The sequence below is a fragment of the Pseudorca crassidens genome, chromosome 20 (genome assembly GCF_039906515.1).
Source record: "Pseudorca crassidens isolate mPseCra1 chromosome 20, mPseCra1.hap1, whole genome shotgun sequence".
Taxonomy (NCBI): domain Eukaryota; kingdom Metazoa; phylum Chordata; class Mammalia; order Artiodactyla; family Delphinidae; genus Pseudorca; species Pseudorca crassidens.
Window position 1 is genome coordinate 28,117,260 of NC_090315.1, and position 22,029 is coordinate 28,139,288.

At 45.2% G+C, this 22,029-nt stretch overlaps 1 protein-coding gene across 6 annotated transcripts in view; it reads left to right on the forward strand.

Annotated features, from left to right (window-relative positions):
* C20H16orf78 (chromosome 20 C16orf78 homolog) overlaps positions 1-22,029 on the forward strand; it is a 41,230-nt gene that overhangs the window by 18,676 nt on the left and 525 nt on the right. The window contains exons 5-8 of one of the 6 annotated variants that reach the window (XM_067721313.1): positions 5,129-5,387; positions 9,148-9,261; positions 9,791-9,921; positions 19,762-20,019. In XM_067721313.1, coding sequence (XP_067577414.1) covers positions 5,235-5,387; positions 9,148-9,261; positions 9,791-9,921; positions 19,762-20,019 — 656 coding nt within the window. In that variant the 5' untranslated portion in view covers positions 5,129-5,234. Of the gene's footprint in view, positions 1-5,128; positions 5,388-6,138; positions 9,508-9,724; positions 11,083-19,761; positions 20,020-22,029 lie in introns of those variants that run through there. The other 5 variants (XR_010939383.1, XR_010939385.1, XR_010939382.1 and 2 more) reach the window with 5 other exon arrangements.

Consider the following 22,029-nt stretch of genomic DNA (forward strand, 5'->3'; position numbering starts at 1 on the left):
CGCAGTGGTTGAGAGTCCGCTCGCTGATGCAGGGGACGCGGGCTCGTGCCCCGGTCCGGGAAGATCCCACATGCCGCAGAGCGGCTGGGCCCGTGAGCCATGGCCGTTGAGCCTGCGCGTCCGGAGCCTGTGCTCCGCAACAGGAGAGGCCACAACAGTGAGACGCCCGCGTACTGCCAAAAAAAAAAAAAAACTCTGCAAAATCCTTTAAGACCTACCTAGCTCTAAAACTTCCTCGGTGGAGTTTTCTCTCAGCCCCCGAAGCGGACTTTACCATGCCCTCCCTTGTGCTCTCACAACACATTCTGTAATGTCACTACTGCACCATCTCCCCTGCATTAGCTGTTCGTATCACACAAAAGATTTTGATTGCAAGTAACAGGAAACACAACTCAGGCTGAGTTACACATTAAAAGTCTGAAAAGCTCAGACACTGGTTCAATTTTTCAGTGAGCCTCATGGCTCCGCCCTGCTCTTTGAATGGGGTTCATCCTCATGGTATCTTCCCTCCCTCATCAGAACAAAATGACCACCACCATTCCAGGCTTTACATCCAAATGCCCCACCATTCACAGAGAGTCTGTTTCCTCACATCTCTAGCAAAAGCTCCCCATTCCATGCTGATTGGGCCCAGCCAATCCGTGCCAATCACGGTAACCTGGGGAAGGCCGCATGTTGATTGGCTCAGACCAATCTGGTCCCTTCCCTCAAATTGGAGCCGTGTTTACTCACCCAAACTACAAGGGGCAGCAGTGGAAGGAGAATGGGGAGACACAACAGTGCCCACCAGGCTTTGTAAATGTCTCCCTAAGGAAACAACAAGCTCCATGAGGGCAGGGACTGACTCTGATTAATCTCTGGGTCCTCCTTCCTCAGTGCCCAGCACGGTGCTTGGCACCAGAGACACATGTGTAAACGTTCCTTGATTCGAACACCCTCCTGTCCCGTGAGATGATCCTCTGGGACCTGGGTGGCCTGGCCTCTGGTCTCTCAAAATGACAGTGATGGCTGTCAGATGACCTAGAGCACTAATACTTATGTTCACAAGAGTAGAGTTCTGCTACCCCAGTTTCAACCTCAGAATAGGGCTTCTGGAAACATGTGACCTCTACTGAAGATTCGGGGAAGAGAAACCTAGGATGAAGAAGCCTGAGATTAGGCGCCAGGTATTGTCCATTCACTCACTTGCTCATTCACTCACCTGCTCACTGTACTGATGCCTACTTATCATTGCCTCCCCAGCCCACAGCCCCTGCTGAATGGGGACAGACTGTGTGACTGTACCCTGCCTGCTTCCACCCATCCTAACCATTCTTGATTGATTACAATAGATCATTTCATTGGTTTTCAGTGGAGTTGTACCATTCCCTCAGAGGTGTTTGGAAAATTGGGGAGACACGTCTTCTATTTTAGTGAGACCACACATTAAAATATTGACATACACCCAAAGGAAGACTATATTTTTTTAATTTCTCTTTTTTTGTTGTTGTTTGGAGGATTATAGTAATTTTTTTAAATATGTGTATTTTATTGCAAGATAGCAAAGGGGGTCTTCCAAAATGTGTTACGTAAAGTGTGCATTGACAGGGGACTTCTGCCTCCGGCTGAGTGAGAATATGGTAAATCCTCTCCCCAAAACACAATTATAAAGCTGGGCAAAATTGATCAAAACAACCATGCAGCACTCGACATCAACAACAATTGGAGCAGCACTTGTGCTTGGAAACTGGAAATGTGGGCAATAACAGTGAGAATCTATGGCATTCTAGCCGGAGGCGGCTCCCATTCCCCTCCTCCCAGTTCAGTCTGAAGGGAGGGTGCACCAAGGTGGGGCAGTTTCTCTGGTTTGGTTAAAGGGGGCTCACTGGATTTGGATCAGAGAGCAGCACCCACTCTTGGCAGCCTTGTTGGTTTAAGTGAAAATCTCCAAGTCAGAAAAGCAGGTAGGCCAACAACTCCACTGGACAAATGTTGCCGTTGTGTTTGGGCATATATATTTCTGGCCAAAGCTGCATGCATGCACCGCAGAAACTAGAAAGGACTCGATCAAGCCACAGGCTCCTGGCCAGCCCTGAGGCTGTGAATGTGTGTGAAGGAGACAAGAAAGAGCCCAGTAGAAAGTAAATGATAAGGACCGTGTGCAAATGGCCTGAATTTTGAATGTGCTCCTGGGATAGGCAGCTTCTAAAATGGTTCCCGATGATCCTCACCTCTAGGATTACTGCCCTGTGTAATCCTTCCTTTGGATGTTGTCTGGACATAGCAACTTGCTTCTAATAAATAGAACAAGGCAGAAGTGATAGATGTCACTTCCAAGTTTAGGTTATAAAGGACTGACTTCTTTCCTGCTCTCATTCTCTCTTTAGTTCTTCTCCCTTGCTGTTCTGATGAAGCAAGCTGCCATGTTGTAAGCTTCCCTATGGAGAGGCACATGTCACAGAGAACTGAGGGTGGCCTTCTGCCAACAGCCAGCAAGGAAAGAACTCAGTTCAATGGACTGCAAGGAACCCAGTCCTGCCAACAACCAGATGAGGAGCTTTGAAGTACATCCTTTCCCAGTCAAGCCTTTTGGGCCAATCAACCTGGCCAGCAGCTTGATTTTAGCTTGAGTCAGAGGACCCAGCTAAAGCACACTCAAAATCCTGACCCAGAAAAACTGTGTGGTAGAAAATGCTTTTTTTTACATGATCTGTCATGTAGCAACATGATAACTGATACGGTTCCCCTACCCACACACAGGCTAATCAGCAGAGGACAGATAATTGAGGTGTTTGAGCACAATCTCTGTCCAATCTGATATGCAGGTGTAGACACAGAGACAATGCTTAGGAAGCTAGACTTAAATATATAAACAAGAATATAAAAAATTTAATCAGAACTTCAGCAGCTACATACCATAGGGAAGACAGGATTCCCAGATTCCCAGACAGGGATTGTCTGATTCACAGAGCCTGAAGAAGTTACTTTAAAAATAAACAAATGAAAAAACAGTAACAATAAACCTTGAGGGCAGAGGGGTGAATCAGAAACCAAAGTTACTACTATATTTTTTAATGTCCAATTGTCAACGAAAAGAAATTACAAGTTATACAAAGAAACAGGAAAGTATGACACATACTCAGAAAAACAGCTGTCAATAGAAACTGTCTGAGTGTTCCCAGATGTTGAATTGAAAGACTTTAAATACCTATTAAAATACGGTCAAAGAACTAAAGTAAACTATGTTTTAAATTTTAAATGAAAGCATGACAACAATGAATCAACAAAGAGAGATTCTGAATAAGGAGAAAGAAATTATTTTTCAAAAGGGGATATTCTGGGCTTGAACAGTACAATTGAAATGAACATTATACTAGAAAGGCTCAACATCAGATTATATATGGCAGAGGAAAGAAGATTGAACCTGAAGATAGACTGATAGAAATTATCCAATCTGAAGAACAGAGAAGAGAATAATTGAAGAAAAATGAACAAAGCTTTAGAGACCAGAGGGACAGCATTAAACCTGCCAACAGATGTATAATGGGAGTCCAGAAATAGAGAGAAGGGCAGGAAAAAAATAATGGAAAAAATAATGGCCAACGTCTTCCAGAATTTAATGTATTTAAAGACATTAAATACATATCCAAAAAATTCAACAAATCTCAAGTGGGATAAATACAAAGAGATTCACACCTAGACTCATCATAGCAGACATTTGAAAGAGAAAAATCTGCAAGAGAAAAATGATTTATATGCAGGAGAGTAACAATATGATTAACAGTCGACTTCCCACATAAAACAACGAAAGGCAGAAGAGAATGAAATAACACATCAAAGTGCTGAAAAAAATGGTTAACCAAAAATTCTATTATCCAGCAAATTTTTCTTCAGAAATGAAGGCAAAAATAAAAGCATTTCTACATACACAAAGACTAAAGAATTCATTGCTAAAATCCTGCAAATATATTGTAAAACAAATGAAGCCAGATACAAAAGACTACATGTGTATGATTCTATTTATAGAAAACTCCAACAGACAAAAGAAATCTATGAAATTAGAAGTCAGAGTACTGCTTACCTTTGGAGGGAGGTAGTGACTAGCAGGGGCCATAAGGGGGAATTTCTGGAGCATTAGTTACTTGTGATTCTGGCACACTTCTGCATATAGTTTCCATCAATAAAAAGAAAAAAGGAAGCTTGATCATATCACTCCCTCCCTTATGTTTGATTCCCTTTATTGTTTTCCCTTTGCTTCCCTTTCCTTCCCAGTCTCAGCAAACCTGTGATCTCCAAGGTGCTCTCTGGTCCAGCCTCTGCCCACCTCTCCAGCATCATTTCTCATTACCGAGTACACTAGCCACCTTGGCCTTCTGCTATTCCTCAAGTGTTCCCTGCTTCCATCCTGCCACAGGGCCTTTGCACATGCTTGTCCCCCTGGTCCAGAGCCCCCATTGAGACCAGCTTACCCTTTAACTCCAGCCACTCCCCAAGTGAGATCTACTCATTACCCATCCAAGTCTAGTTCTTTTGTTTTGTTTAGTTCTGAGGATTATATTCCTTTCCTTCAGAGCACTCATCTTCATTTGTCATTATGGATTCACAGGGTAATTATTTGACTGCTGTTTTGTCTTTCCCACTAGTCCATAAGTTTTAGAAGGTCTGACTATGTTTTCATCTTGTGTTGTATCTCCAGCACCATGTCTGGCACATAGTAGGCATCTGATAACTATCTGTTCAATGACTATAAAACTAATTAAGGCTATACAAATCTTCATTCTAATTAGAGCACATTGTGGAAAGCCTACCAGACTAAGAAATTTTAGATTTTTTTTTTATAAGCTACAAGGAGTCATTGAAGGTTTTGGAGAAGAGGAGATATGTGAGCTGAGCTTTGTTTTAATAAGATCTCTGTAGAAATGGAGGTGGAGAGCCCATAAAGGAGGCTGTGGCAGAGTCCAAGTGATGGACAGTGCCTAAAGAGGGACAGTGGCCATGAGGGGAAACCAGTGTCTTGCTCCACTCTGACCCCCATGCACAGCCTGACAGTGACCTCACAATCACCCTCTGGATCTCCTACCCTTGAAGGTTAATATCGCGGCTCTGGCCTAACGCTGCCCTTTATGTTCACATTTATGTTCACATCTAGGGGACAAAACCCTACCATCTGAGTCATCCAGGCCAGCAACCAGAGGCAGAGGGTTCAACAAAGCAAGAGTGTGCCACCTTTCCGCCCAAGGCATGACCAAGGCTCCATGAAGACAGAGCAATCAGAGGACTTGAAGGATTCCCTGCCCACAGAGAGGAAGCATGTGTGGAGGACGGCCGAGGAGAGGCAGATGTCAGACCTCGCGCGGGTGTTGGAGTGGCTGGAGCGGAGGCAGGGGAAGAAGAAGCAAGCTCTCCAGGTGTGTACTTACTGTCAAAGAAAACCTGCAAGGAAGGCTTCATTCGAGACTACTACTGCATGATGTGATGGGGTGAGGGGAGGGTTTGCAGCACTGGGGTGAGCCAGTAGAAAAGCACCGGAGGACATGGGGAGAGATTGTCACTGTGATCAGGCCACCCTTGTGGGCTAATTATCCCTATGTAGTTAGGCTCCTACCCTCCCACAGAGACTGGGAGGTGGGAATGCTATCCTTCCTGATGATTGCATTTCAAAGGGATGGCTCCCAAGCTCTGGAGAAAAACATTCCTGGATTATAAAGCTGGGCAAGAGGCTGGGAGAAGATTTACATCTCAAAGGGGCAGAGAAAGAATTTACAGGTGTAAATTGTCTAAAGGAATTGTTCTAGGAAAAGGGAGGTCAAGGTCCTAGAGTCAGGAAGAAACCTACCTAGTTTAGTCGAGGTGAAGAGACCTTAAAGCCATCTTGGTCAGTGTTGGAGAAGGGCTGAGAGGCAATAGCGTCTAGTGTCTTGATGATCTCAGAATGGGTCCTCCCACTGTCCCCAGGCACTTCCATATCCACATGATGGTCCCGGGTCAGAGGGCATTCTCCACCTCCACTATCTCCACTGGGACTCCTGCTAACATACCTCTTCCTTTCTATCCTGCATTAGAACTAGTTGTAACCTCCTGTCTTAGTCCATTTGGGCTGCTACAACCAAATACCATAGACCAGGTGGTTTAGAAATAACAGACATTTCTTTCTTACAGATCAAGGTGCCAGCAGATTTGGTGTCTGATGAAGATCTGCTTCATGGTTCATAGACGGCTGCCTCCTTGCTATATCCTGATAAAGAGGAAGAGTCAGGAGAGCTCTCTGGGGCCCTTTTTTAAGGCCCTAGTCCCATTTATGAGGGCTCCACCCTCATGACATAACAACCTCCTGAAGTCCCCACCTCCTGACACCATCACGTAAGGAGTTAGGATTTCAGCACAGGAATTTAGGGGGACACAAACATTCAGTCTGTGGCACCACCCTTTCCTCTTTCTCCAGGAACTATGACAACCAATTTTGCCCCAGTTTCCCCCAGAGTTCCCCTCTGGGCCCATCGTCTACACAAAATGAAGCCATGTCCTTGGAAAGTGGTCTCCTCTGCAGAGGATGCCACCTAATCTTCACTGCCCTGGCTCCCAGAGAAAAATGGGTGAAAACGGCATTACTAAGAACAATGATAACTTTTATTAAGTGTTTCCTGTGTGCCAGGCCCTGTGCTTACTGCAGTGAGTTGCCCGGTCAACTGCTCCCAGCAAGGCTACAAGGTAGGCACCGTTCTTACCGCCAGCTGAAGGATAAGAAGCTGAGGTGAAGAGGAATCATTTGCTTGAGCTCACAGAGCTAGTGAGGGGCCGAGCCAGGGCTCAACCTCAGATTTCTCCAGTTTCCAAGCTCGTGGGCTGTCAGGCCCACGCACCATCACCACCTCCCCTTCTCCTGCTTCAGCCGGTTCAGTGGCCCCTGCCTTTCAGAGGAGCTCCTGTTCTGGTTATGTGCTTACTTGTCAATGATAGTCAGAGATCTGGAGTGCCAGTTCCATCAGATACGCGTAAACACACCTGACAAACGTATTTTACTCTAAGGCGTTAGTGATTTACCTACCCTCCCCCTTCCCCCCATTTCTGGGCCTCTCAGAACTCATTCGCAGAAATCAGTTCTATGATGAATATGTTTGATCCCATCTCTTCATACTAAGATTATATTCCTTTTTTGTAAATTTTTATTGGAGTATAATTGATTTACAATGTTGTATTATTTCCAGGAGTACGGCAAAGTGAATCAGTTATACATATACATATATCCACTCTTTTTTTTAGATTCTTTTCCCATATTGGCCATTACAGAGTATTAACTAGAGTTCCCTGTGCTATATAGCAGGTTCCTATTAGTAATCTATTTTATATACAGTAGCATGTATATGTCAATCCCAATCTTCCAATTTATCCCTCCCCCACCCTTCCCCCCCGATAACCATAAGCTTGTTTTCTACATCTGTGACCCTACTTCGTTTTTGTAAAGTAAGTTCATTTGTACCATTTTTTTAGATTCCACATATAGGCGATATCATATGATATTTCTCATAAGATTATACTCTAATAATGTTTTCACAGCTTTACCTTATATGTGGCTTTTATTGTAAATAAGTTTGGACCCAGGGAGGGAACAATTTAATCTGAAAATACAGTTAAATCTTCAAGCATCATTACCCTCGCCAGAAACATTTGTATTTTGAAAGACGCTCCTGAGAGAGAGGGTGATGCTCCCGTGGCAGGTCTCGTATGGCAGGTGGCAGGGGACCCTTTAGTGAAGACGGTTGGAGGGGTGCTGTCCGCAGCCTCCTCTCCCTTCTCCTGGCAATCCAGGCTTTTCTCCACTTCAGCACGATTGTGGAGCTACCCAGAGGGCTGTGCCCCTTGTTATCCATTTGCCATCCATGAAGACCCCTGAAGTCTCAAAGTCTCAGCCACAGGGGCCACTGAATCGTGGCTATTGCAGTTTCCTCGGGTCTGTGGTATCACCACATCCATTCCACTCAGTTTCCTCCAAAAATGGGGGCTGGTAGCTACTCAGGTGACTCTTGAGGAGAGGCTGAGGGTTGAGAGGAGAAGGTGGGAGGTGGGTCACCCGCGGGGGAGCCGGCCTTAGTCTCTCTCTAATCACCCTGCAGCATCAGCCCTGGCAAAGCTCCAAACAAAACCCCGAAGTTGCGTAGCACCCCGTCCTTTGATGGCCTCAAGCAGGACCTTGGACAGCTTCCCTCCACACATCCAGATGGCTTATCCAAACCCTCCTTCCGCCCATACAGTGTGGCTAACATTCATGGAGGGCTTAACACTTCTGCGCAGTGATTCATGTATTTCCCACTATGACCCTATGCAGTAGGTTCTGCTATCCGTCCCCGTCCTCAGAGGGAGCCGTCCCTTGCCCAAGGTTGCTCAGACACTCAGCCCTAGAGCAGGATTGCAAGCCGGGCCGTCAGCCCTGGAGACCAGTCCCAGCCGTCACCCCACGACCCCGACACCCTACGGCACACCCGAAGAGGAGACCTAGATGATTCAGCTTCCCCACGATGCTCCAGCACCCCATGCGCACCCCTTAGACATGGGCCTGGATGTGCGTCTGTGGGCTCCTCCCCCGATGGGCCCTGCCGCTCCCTAATGAGCCTTACTCTTTCCCTGGGTGCTCCTGGTGGCAGCTTTCGGGCCAAGCACACGTGCTCTGAATGGACGTGCATGTGCCTGACCTTCCTTTCCCAGCAGGCAGACAGGAACACCCAGGGAAATAGAAAGGCAGGAGGCCTTGTGATCACAGCTCTGGGAGGACAAGACGGGGTGGGAGTGGGGCAAGGAGAGGAGGGGTTCTGGGCAGAGGGAGCAGCCCTGGCTGGGCTTGAAGACTGGAGGTCGCGGTAGGGAAGTGGCAGGGAGAGAGGCCATCTGAGGGCCAGAAGGAATACCTACCAGGCTGGGGCATGGGGCCCTCACGTGGAGGGCGATAGTGATGGATTTTGAGGTGGACAGGGACAGCCAGACCTGGGGTTGGAAGGCCATCCTGGGGGCGGTGTGATATGGACACCGGGTGCGTCAGGAGGCAGAGGGGCTGCGAGGGGGAAAGGGAGCGCCAGAGTGGGTGCAAAAGCTGGGTGGCACCTTCCACTCTGCAGGGTGCAGGGCTGGTCTGTGCCCAGTGGGTCAGCCACTGGGTTTTTCTCTCTGTTCTTTCAGAAGAACAAACCCAAGGTGGTGACGCTCTCTGCAGCACCTGTGAAGGAAGAAAAGAAAGCCAAAATTGTCCAGAAACAGCAGGGAGGGAACCACCAGGTGGCATTCTCTAAGCAGGTGACACAGCCCCACCACTGTCTCCACGTGAAGGAGGGGCACCCACTCTGCTCCTGCATGGGATCGGCTACTTTTTTTAAAATTTAAAGCTCTAAAATTCACTCCTGCCCCACACTAGCACCCAAATGGATCACCTGCCCCCTCCACCCATCCAACCCCCACCCAACACTCTGCACACCCCGGTGGGAAGACTTGCACCCCTGTGGTAGAGTTCATTCTTCCCGGGTGCCACCTCCCTCCCCTAAATCACTCAGGAGTGCCACTGGAAAGAGGAGACCACCAGCGAAGGCTGTGGTTTCCAAGGTCCCTCATGGCCTCCCTCTGAGCTATAGGGACAGAAGGGAGGCGCTGGTGAGCAGACACCAGTGTGCATCCCTGTCCCAGTGTCCCAGCACCCAGAGCAGGACTCTCCTTAGGCCGCCTCGCCTGCCTTTCAGCAAGCCCTTGAACTTGTTCCTTTCAGGAATGAAGGAGGCGGAGCCAGATCCCCGTTCTCTAGCCTGTAATGTCTCTCCAGCTCCCCTCCCAGGCCTCAGCGCAAAGCTCCAGAAAGGACGGGGAAGCCTCCGCCCTACACCGAAGGCTCTACGGAGTGGAAGCAAAGGGAAAACGCCTCAGCAGCATGACCCCGAGCAACTACCCCAAGGATGTGCCTAGAAATCTGGTAAGGGAAGCGCCTTGGTCCGGATGCCAGAACTGTCCTCAGAACTGTCCTCCTATCAGAGGGACCAAAAGCTCACAGCATCCTTAGGGCAGCACCATCCATGTCAACCCAACCTCTGTGGATGCAGGAGCCCCACGTGACTGTTTGGAGAATCACAGCGCAAGGGGGTGTGACCTGGACAGGAGGCGAGCGGATGTCAAGGCTCAGCTGGCACCAGGGTGTTCTCTTCTCAGGAAGCCAGTATAATGTCCCCCAGGTTCCTGAAGCCATTTTGGTGACATCAACCTCATGTCCAAATGATCTAATTAGTTTAGATACTGTGACAATGTCAAGGTGCTACAGAAGGAACCACACCTGCTGGCTTGAAATCTGCCAGGTGACGCTTGCACCCAAGAAGAGGTGGGCTTGGGTTATGCCAGATACCGATTGCCAAGACTGCCTGAGTTCACATCCCAGCCCCACCAATAGATAACAATTGTATATGAGATGTTATATAATCCCAAGCCACTCCAACTCTGGGGTCTAGTTTTCACATCCATAAAATGAAACATAACATGACCTGCCTCACAGTATAGTTGTGGGTTGAGGCACAGAACATACTTAGCCTGATACAGAGTAGGTGCTCAATAAATGTTAGCAAATGGTTATTTCTAAGTAAACATTTTGCTAACATCCTCTGGTGGGCTGTGTTGGAAAAACAGATGCATTTATTGTGCCTGCCCCCTTGGGATGGAGGCGTATGGTAAAAAAGAAATCTGGAAGGGATTCCAATTAGCCCAAAGAAAGAGGGGCAACAGCCTTCAAGTAAGGGCTCGTTCTCCTGTACAAACTTCCCCCATTGTGCCCAAGAAAAGCTCTTTTTTTCTTTTTCATTGAAAAAGTCATTGTAACCAAACTGTAGTTACTTGCCACTAAGAATTAAATATGATTGGCTCTAAATGCAAGGCAGGACCCTGGACTGAATCCTAAATTAGGTCTTCAGTGGAAAAACTGGTGAGACCCAAAAAAGCTCTGTAATGTGCCCATGTTAACTGCTTGTTCCCTGCTTATGTAAGATGTTAACGTTAGGGGAAACTGAGTGAAGGGTGTATAGGAACTCTCTGTACCATCTTTGCAACTCTTCTGTAAATCTTAAAGTACTCCAAAATAAAAAGTTTATTTAAAAAGTAGAAAGAGATTGACTTATGTCCTATGGAAAGCCCCACACCTTCCCCAAGTTTCCCGTCACTCTCAGTGTCCTGGTCCTGCTGGGACCCTGAGCATCTGTAGGTCTCACTTCCAGTGGCTGTTCCCTTCTCCCTGCTCTCTGCCAACCCAAACACAGAACACATTTCCTTCACTTCTCCCCAAACCTTTCACATGAAGCCTTTATGTATAAGCAGACTTTACTGAAGGTTTCGGGCAGCAAAGGGAAATAATTACATCACAGACTTCACAGCAAACGTATTAGAAGTTGATTACAATCCCCTCTTGTTCTTCAAAGTCCTTGTCCCCTGCCACCAGGAGATTTCTCTGGCTACATTTCCTGCAGGGGTGGCCTCCAGATGTTTTCCTCAACCCCAAGCACCCAAGTCACAAGATTTAAGGAGGTGCCCTCTCTCAGGTGCCAACCCTGCACTTTCATGAGCCTGAGAGCAAGCACCTCCTTAAATTTTGTCCCCTGGGTACCTCGTTTGTCTCACTCTAGTCCTGGTTCTGCCCAGCTCTCCCTCTTCCCTCTTTCCTATCCCCTCCATTCCATCCTCTGCCTTCCTTGCCCCGCACATTCCCATTGGCTTCTTACATCAAGGGATCACCTTGTTTCCTTTGTTTCACTGTCTCATTCCACGCTCAATGTAATCTATCAAGATATTTTCCTAAACAAAGGCAGTTCCTTCCCTAAGAGAAACTCTCATGCAAGTCGATTCATTTTTTTCATTTCACTGAACAAGGATGCCAGGGCAGGCTGCCTCACCAGCTATTTGGTCTTCTGCAGTTCCCCCTGCATCTGCCCAGCCCTGTCTCGCACAAAACCACCCTGTTGGAGAGCAATCTTCCCTTTCCTAATGTAATACAACCAATGGCCACTGGGGGTCAGCAGGTGCTCACGCCCCTCAAGTGCAGCAGCTGTTCAGAGACGTCCAGGAACCACCTGCGCATCCAGGTGTGGCACCCAGGACTGAGTCAGTGCTGAGCCTGGGCACAGCAAGGGGAACTTACTGTGAAGGCTGTCAGGAAGCCTGAAATGAGTGAGCAGGATCTGGTTTGGGAGTGCAGCCTTTAGGAAGCGCGTAGAGGCAGTTAAGGGCTAAAGCAGGAGTCTAAGAGGGGATAAGTGTAGATCAAGGAAAAGTACTCTAGACCAGAACATCTGTTTCTAACCTCCCTCAGCCCCACTCAACACCCAGATCATTAGCGTCATTTTCAAGAACCAGATCCCCTGTGTGTCCCAAGTTCCCTGTCGGAAGAGTAAGCTCTTTCCACTCTCCACGTCATGGTTCTGTGTGACCTGGTGGGCATGACCATCGAACATTCCCCACCACCTTCGGGACTGGAATGTGACAGCTCAGCCTGTGCAATCACAACCACTCCTGCTCTTCTGTGTTTCCAGTGTTGTGATGGCCACAAAATCAGGATCTGCAAAACACTGTGAGCGCTCTGAACGAATGATATTAACTGTCCCTGGCTCCAGAGCACCGAAGCTAATAGGAACAACGGTGACAACACCCGTGTGGAATACTTTTGCTTTTCAGAGCAGACTGTTTCGCCTTTGTCACCTCACCTAATTTTCACAAAAACTCCCACTCACTCCCTTTAAACTGCTGAAATGCCCCTGGCCCTCCACTGATTACCATGTGGCACATTCAGGATGCCACAGCCTCTGCCACTCCCTTCTCCTCCATTGCCTCTCCCCCCTTGAGTTCCCTGAGCACGCTTTCTTCTACTTTCTTTCCTCTTTCACCACCCTGTCCTGGTCCCCTCTGAGGGCTCACCATACATGTTGACTCCTTGCCCCCCTCCCAGTACAGCCTCTAGTTCAGCCCAACCCAGACGCAAGGCAGCAAGAGATCCATATGGGGGCTTCCCTGGTGGCGCAGTGGTTGAGAGTCTGCCTGCCGATGCAGGGGTCCCGGGTTCGTGCCTCTGTCCGGGAAGATCCCACATGCCGTGGAGCGGCTGGGCCCGTGAGCCATGGCTGCTGAGCCTGCGCGTCCGGAGCCTGTGCTCCTCAACGAGAGAAGCCACAACAGTGAGAGGCCCGCGTACCGCAAAAAAAAAAAAAAAAAAAAAAAAAAAAAAAAGAGAGATCCATATGGCTAAGCTGAAGCTGCGGTCTTGGGTCACCTCACTTTTGTGAATAAAGGATGCAAAATATTCCCATTTGATGGGCTTCTTTCCCCTGCTTCATCTGATTCCATTAAGGCTTCTCTGACCCGCACATAATCTCCACTTAAATTTATTAACCTCATATATTTCTAACTTGCTACTAACCAACCTTCCCTTCTTTCCCCCTTCCCAGACCTAAATTTCCCCTCTGAATTCCCCACTGATCAGTACTGCCATTCTCATCCCATTATACAAGTTTCCTGGCTGATTCTATCCAAAGGAGTGGCTTTAACCTCTGTCTAGTGAATTCCAAATTCAAATCTCCAGACAGCCTTTTCTCCTGAGTTCCATCTACATGCCTGCTCCCAGTGTTAGCTTGGATGTCCCTCAGGCTCCGCAAACCCCCATGCCTCGCCTTCACAGGGGCCATCGCACGGGCTAGCACTGGCCCAGCACAGTGACCCAAGTCAGAAGTTGTCTCCCTCCACGACCCTTTATGACCCGTTACTGGGTCCTGGAGATTGTACCTCCTCCATACCTTTCATGCCTTTCACTTCCTCTCCACTTTAACTACTATTATTTAAGTTTAACCCTGACCCTAAGAACCTCCAATAGCTTTCCTCCTCTATGGCTACCAAACTGGCCTTTCTAATTTATTTGGGTCTTTATATTTAAAGGGAGTTTCTTAGAGGCAGCAGACGATTGGGCCTTGCATTACTTTCAATCCAGTCTGACAATTTCAATCTTCCCATTGGGATATTTAGACCGTTTACACTGAATGTAATCATTGATATGGTTGAGTTTAAAGCTACCATGTTGGTATTTGTTTCTAATTCATTCCATCTATTCTTTGCCCTCCCCGTCCTGTTTTTCTGCCTTCTTTTGGGCTGAGTAGTTTTTGTGATTCCATTTTATCTTCTTTGTTGGCTTGTGAACTATAACTCTTTGTTGTGCTATCTTAGTAGTTGCTTTAGGGCTGACAGGATTCATCTTTGACATATCACAGCCTCCCTTCACCTCATAGTCTGTATCACTCATGTAGAACATAAGGAACTTACAAGAGTATACTTCCATTTCTCCTCTCCCAACCCTCAGGCTATTGTGGCCATTCATTGTATTTCTCCATAAGTTATTATAAACCCCACAATACACTGTTATTACTCTTGCTTTAAGCAAATATCTTTTAGAAAGACTTCAGTGTTTATCCATAGTTAACATCTCTAGTGCTCTTCATTGCTTCACACAGGTCCAGCCTTCTGCCTGGAGTCATTTCCTTCTGCCTAAAGTTCTTCCTTCAACAATTCTTATGGTGTGGGCTTGTTGGTGACAAATTCCTTCAGCTTTTATATATCTGAAAAGGTCTTTATTTCACTTTTGTTTCTGAAAGGTACTTTTGCTGAGTGTAGAATTCTAGACTGACAAGCTTTTTTCTTCAATGCTTTAAAGTTGTGCCCTACCTTCTAGCTTGCATTGTCACCAGTGAGAAGCTGGCTGTCATCTTTCTTTATGTGTTCCCTGTAACGTATCTTTTTCCTCTGACCTCTTTGGAAGTTTTCAAGCATCTTGATTATGATGTGTCTTGATGTCATTTGCTTCATGTTTCTTGTGTTTGTGTCTGGGGTTTGTTGAGATTCTTGGTTTATAGTTTCCATCATATTTGGAAAATTTTGGACCATTATTTCTTCAAATATATTTTCACTCCTCCACTCTCCTCCTCTCCTTCAGGCACCACAATTACACATATTTGAAGTTCTGCAACTCAGTAGGGTTGTTCCCCAGTCTTTTCTCTCTGTGTTTCATTTTGTATAGTGTCTGTCACTATGTCTTCAAATTCACTGATTTTTCCTTCTACCATACCTACTCTGCTATTAATCCCACCCAATGTATTTTTCATACTAGACATTGTAGTTTCCATGTCTAGAATTTCAATTTGGGTCATTTTCAACCTTCTGTGTCTTGCCTTAGCATGCTCAAGCTTTGTTGAACATACAGAGCTATACAGTTATAATAGCTGTTTTAGTGTTCTTGTCTACCAGTTCTATCTATGTAGTTTCCTCTCCTGCATAACTAGTATTCAGCTGAGAGAAGCTTCTGCAGATCTCTGCAGCTCTCCATGCAGTTTTCTCCTGTTACTCTGCCCTGTGAATTCTAGCTTCCTTGGCCCATTTAAATTGTCTATTCTCTCTCCCCAACTCAGGGAAACTGCTAGATACTATCTAGGTTTTCCCCTCCCTGTGCTGCAACCTGGAAGCATCTCCCAGCTCTCAGCTGGGGCTCCCATGGGACTCACCTCTTCCTTTTCTCAAGGGCCACTGCCCTGAGTTACCTGTTGTCCAATGTCTGAAAAAGCCTGTTTCATGTATCAGGCCCCACTTTATAGCTGCTTAAGATGGAAGGATAAATCCAGTCCCTGTTACCCTATCTTGGCTGAAAGCAGAAGTCTCACATTGGCTTTTCCAAAGCACAAATCTGATCGAGTGCAATGACAAGTCATTGAAAAATTTTAGGAAGTAAGCTACCAAGTTAGATTTGAATTTTTGAAAGGTGACTCTGGCTAAGGGCCACTAAAAGATGCTGGGAAAACATTGAGAACACATTTCCAAAGTAAACCTTGACAAAGTCTGAGCATCTAGACTAAGAAAATGGAACTCATTTGGCTTTCTCTCCTTGCCCACTATGCTCAGAGCATTCTGTCCATGCCAGGTGCATTCCTAATGCAGAGAGTTGGAGGGCAGTTACCAACTCTGTCTCTATGAATACAGAGTAGTCCCTGGAGTCCCAAACATAGCTCACCAGAAATCTTAACTTATCTGTTCAGCCATGGACTCAGGAACATGGGACATTTTGTCCAAGAGGGTAGCCAGGACAGGCTCCCAGAAAAAGGCACTGACAACCTGGGTTCACATTTTCCTGGATCCACCACTGTCTATGGCATCTTGGGCACATGACTTAATCTCTCCAATCCTCCACTTTCCCATTTGTTCAATGGATGTGACATGGTTGTGAGACTGTAGTTGCCCCCCTCCCTAGAAAGGCTTTAGAACACTGCCTGGCACATAAGTTATGCAGTAAGTGTTAGCTAATATGTAAAATTATCATTACCCTTTCTATTACTACTCTTCTTTCCTACGTGAGACCTACCTTGACCCAGAAGAGGATCAGATGTCTCAGGAAAGGCTATGGCCCTTTCTCCAAGGGATTTCAATTTGTGTCAGTGAAGATGTGTAGCTCAGGATTCTCCTGGAACATAGGACCAATTTCCACCATGCACAGACTGCTAACACCACCTGACCCTATCACTCTATTAGGGGCCAGCTGTCAGTTTAGAGAGCCATGCTGGACATAAAGATTCCAGTTCAGCCACTGACTCATTATGAGACCTGGGGCAAGTCAAAGCTTCTCTCCAGGCCACTGTCCCTCCATTTATGTAATTGTAGAAGGTCTAGACTCCCCCAGACATATCCTGGTAAAATTCCTGAATTTTATTTATGAAATCTTGCAAGCTTACAGGAAGAACAACTTACTTACAAAGGAAAAAGAGTCAAATTAGCATCAATCTAGAAGTGAAATGAACACCTATAGACTACTGAGAGCAAAGACTTATAACCTCATAATCCTATCCTCAGCCCATATATAAGTTACCGTCGGGGTGAATGAATGATATTTGCAAATTCAGAAATATTCAGGGACTTTCTCAGCCATTTATCCATTCATCTATAGAAAATGCCCTAGAAGAGGGCAGAGGCACCAAATTAGGAAATAATTGGTTTAAAAATCAAAATCTAGAGACACACTTAAAATCACGCGCTATAGAAAGAATGAAAAAAAGATAGGCAAAGAGATAACAAGAAATGCAAACATATGAGGTGGATTTAAGGCCAAAAGAAACAACAGGGTAAAAGAGGGATATTTTAAAATGTTAAAGAGAACAAATAATAACAATAAACCTACACACAACAAAAAAATAGTAGTTAAATAGATAAACATTTAGAAATGCAAAGAGAATCTGACAAAAATAAAGTTATAGTAGGAGACTGCAAAATACCTCTTTCAGAACCCAATAGACAGCTCAAAGAGGCAATTGCAGTAAGTGCCTAGAAGAATCTAACAATGTAATTAACAAACCATAACTTTATAGTTGAACAGAGAACACACATTTTTCTGTGGCCAAAGAATATTTCTAAAAATCATCTGCATATTCATCAAAAGAAAACATTAACATTCACAATAGTAAAGACTTTAGGGCCACCTACAGTATCCTAAAGCAATAATTAGAATTAAAATTAAAAGATAATCTCAACAGAAATTAAGAAACACTCCTAAAATACCATTATTTCAAAGAAAAAAACTATTGAAAATAAGTCTGTTTCATACCAAAATCCATGGGATGAAGGCGAAATCTATGCCCAGAAGAAAATTTACAGCAAAAACTAAAAGTAGTCGTTCTTGTCTGTATAAAACAAAAAAATTAACACTTTTATTAATTTAATGATATAGAAGAAATAATATGAAAAAGAGAGAATTAATACATTAAATACCAGCTAAGATTAATGAAATACAAGATTAAAAGTAGTTAAAAGGATAAATCCAAAGCTAGCTTTTTCAAAAACCAAGTGACAAACAGTATGAAGTTATCATGAGCCTTGTCAAAAGAAGAGTCAAAAATATACAAGATTTTATATGAGAAAGGATGCATAAGCAAAGACAAGAAATACATTGAATGAATTATAATAGAATACTATATGCACATCTACACAATACATTTGAAGATCCAGCATAAATGAATAATTTCCTATCAGGCTATAAGTTATCAAAATGGACATAGTAAAGAGTAGAAAAGTTGAATAGAGCAATTTCTGAGGTAAAAATTGAAAGATGGTAGACATTTTCCCACTACAAAAGGCACCAGGACAAATGATTTCACACCAAGTTCTACCTAACATTTAAAAAGCAAATAATCCCAATGTCACTTCAACTATTGCAGGTCATATAAAATACAGACATTTGTGCATTAATTTGACAAGCCATCATAACCTTAAACTTAAAAGATTAGGCAAAAAAGCAGGCCAATCTCACAATAATAGATGATTTTTAAATGATTTTAAAAATTTTAGCAAACAGACTTAATGTATGAAAATATAGCAAATATATCCACGTACGAAATGAATAATAAACCGTGACCAGGTGGGATTTATTATAGCAGGTTACGAATGGTTCGGTTAATCCATATCAAGCTATCTAATAACAGAATTTATTACATCAAGAAATTAAAGGAAAACCATATGATCAGTAGATGATAGAAAAGCAATAAATAGAATCAAGCAATTATGACTAATAAAAACTCTACGTAAACCAAGAGCAAAGCTGCTAAATATTATAAAACATGTTCCAAAAATAGTGGCAAATATTCTAAATGATGAAATGCTGGATCACTTTAATTAAAATCAGGAACAAAATGAGGCATGACTGCTATCATCATTATTGACATTGTTTTGGAGGGTCTGTCAAATGCACATGTCAAGAAGAGTACATAATTTTTATAAATATTAGGAGGGATATATTTTCATTTTTCTCCTGATACGATTGCCTTTCTACAAAACTCAAGAAATTCTAGTCAAAAAATAATAAAATCTGGGCTTCCCTGGTGGTGCAGTGGTTGAGAATCCACCTGCCGATGCAGGAGACACGGGTTCGTGCCCCGGTCCGGGAAGATCCCACATGCCGCAGAGCAGCTAGGCCTGTGAGCCATGGCTGCTGACCCTGTGCGTCCGGAGCCTGTGCTCCGCAACAGGAGAGGTCACAACAGTGAGAGGCCCACGTACAGCAAAAATAAAAAATAATAATAATAATAAAATCTGGTATGGTTGTTGGTGTACCAGAAAAAAAAAAATTTAAACAGTAGTGTTTTCTCTATACTAGTCACACCAATTAGAAATAGAAATGAAAAGAAAATATTCCACTCGCACAAGTAAAAATCTGTAAAATACAGAGGAGTATGTTTAACAAGAAAATAATTAAGGTCTCCAAGCTCTAGTCCCAACAGTATTTCCCTCAGTACAAACCCCATATTTGGGTAACATCAGACCCTCACTACTTCATTTCATATATGCGTGTCTTTGTGCACGCTGTTCCTCCTGTCCGCCCATGCTGTTCCTCCCTTTTTCATCTGATAAACTACCTGTCCTTTAAAAATCCAGCTCAAAGTTGATCTCCTCTGATACCTTCCCCTAACCCCCCTTTAGGCTAACGTTCACTTTAGGTGAATTTTCTCTGGGGAGGGAGAGAAGATTGAGAGAAGGAAGTGAATGAAAGGAGAGAAAGGGAATGAGTTGTGAGATGAGGGGAAAGGAGGGAGAAAAAGATGAATGGGGATTAAACAAATGCTAAGAAGGAGAACCTGCCAAAGCCTTGAAAAGACCTCATATCTCTAATGTTTGAAGCCCTTGCAGCCTTCCAGGTCTCATCCCCTTCCTGTCCACCCTACTGCTCACCCCTACCAGGATCTAACTCCCTGGTGACATCTGTCCAATTTCAGACTTAGACATCAAGGATGAAATCACCCAAGAGTCCACTCAGCTCTCAACGCCATACCATCAACAAAGCATCATAGAACCCATGTTACAGGATGCTATCTTTGTCCCACGGAAGTCAACCCTCTTGCGAGATTGGGTTGGCAAGACGCCCGACGCCTCCTACGAGCGTAAGCTGAAGAGCCTCATGGAGAAGGGCAGTGAGCCCAAGATGGAGCTGGTGAGGATGCTGAAGCCGGAGGAGGTGCTGAGCTGCCGGTGAGCAGCCCTGTGCAGGTGGGGCTGGGCACATTCTGCAAGACCAGGCTTTGCTCACGACTGTCTGTGGTTCATGCACCTGGGCTGAGCCCAGAGCAAGGGAGGGTGGCTGCAGCATGTCCGGGCTCTGTCTTTGAGTCCCAGAGGGCTGCTCCAGGGCTGAAGCTGTTGGGTTTCTGAGCAGCCTCACTCGCTAGAGGATCGTCTCCTGAATGGACACGACATTTAGGTGCTGCCATTTTGACGCCACGCCTTCGGACACATACACAACCTTTCTAAAATTTCTCTTTGTTTCACAAAAGAAGCCATGAATATTATTCACAAAGGAAAGAATGAGTTGTTTGTGGCCTTGTTTTTAACAGGAAACTCCCCCAAGTTCCTTTACACTAATGGTGTTGAATTGCTGGTGACTGTAGCCGCCATTCCCAGGGCTACCTGCTGTACGTTTGGGGTTTTAGACTCCAAAGGGACCATGAACAAAGTATGAAACCATTTGGTATTTACTGCTCTTACCAAGGGGTCTCACTTCTTGCTTGTTCTTTGTCATACTTATCAAGACCCACTGGCTTTCAGCAACACCAAACAGCTTGGTTTCTGCCCCCAAATCCAAGCATCCCTCCCCAGCCCAATGTTATCCTTTACTGTAAAGATGTAACTGACAACACTCAGAAACTGGCAAAGGAGGAAATAGGACAAGAGACTAAGGTGGTCAGCCTTGTAGAGTTCACAGCAGTGAACTCGCCTGTAGGTTTCAGACGGCCTCAGATGCCTGGCGTCCGAGGGCCCCATCACACAGTCCTGCTCTGCTGGCTGACTAACTGGCTGAAAGATGGACAGGCAGTCTCCTCCACTAGAGGGGGTTCTGGCTCATGCCACCTCCACAGCTGGATGACTTTGGCTATGGGTTTCAAATTGATCAAGTGGTTTTAATTGACTCTGGCCAAAGACAGCCTACCTGGGCTCCATGGTGGGGACAAAAGAGACTTGGACAGGGTAGGGGGAGAGCATATTTGGAGAGATGGCAATTAACAAGCCATTAGAAAAACACCCAAGAAAAGGATGAAATTGTCCTTTGCCATCATAGTGAGCGTCCACAGCTAGATATGTGTGAAATTGTCCCCTGGGGCTGGGCTGGTCAGGGCAGGGTGGGGCTGACCTGAGCCGTGTCGGGGAAAGGTAGTACAGGTATAGGGGCTGGTGAGTGAGGTCTGAGCTGCCTGTAAGAACAGGGAAGCTCCGGGCAGATCTTCAAAGAGAAGGGAAGTTCCCTGGTGGCCTACTGGTTAGGATTTCAGGCTTCCGCTGCCAAGGGCCTGGGTTCAACCCCTGGCTGGGGAACTAAGATCCTGCGGGCCACAGGTATGGCCAAAAAAAAAAAAAGAAAGAAGAAAAAAAGGAAAGAGTAGGGAGACCATTCCCAATGGATAGAGAAGCCAGGTTCCATCAATATGCAGCTCCTCCCCCACCATCTGTAGCAAATTAACCAACCGGAATGCAGCCTGAATCGGAGGCCTCCCTCCTTATACTAAAGCTGGGAGCAAGGTCAAAGTTGATGGTGGAATAAGGGATATAATGGCAGAGATACTGTCTAAATCACATAGATGGCATCAGTCCTATTCTTCAGTACAAGTCAGAACGGTGGGGCTTTAGCTAATATTTTAAATCAGTGTTTTAATTTTAATTTTTTAATTGAAAATTGTAATTGTTTGAATACTATTAAAAATACTCACCTCTATTCCTACAGTTTTCTCAGCCTTTATTTCCACTGTCCTGGATTTCCCCCAGTCCTTGGCCTCACTCAGATTATACACACATGGCAATGATGAGAGAAAACACCTAACAATTTGCATCCTGGTGTTTTCTCCCCATTTGGCAATAACGTCACAGCCATATTGCATTTTCTTCTTCCTAACGACATTTTAACACTAGCAGAAGAGTCCTTGAAATGGATATTCCATTTTTTGCTTGACCATTCCTCTATTGATGGAATTTCCTATTTTCCTATTGTTG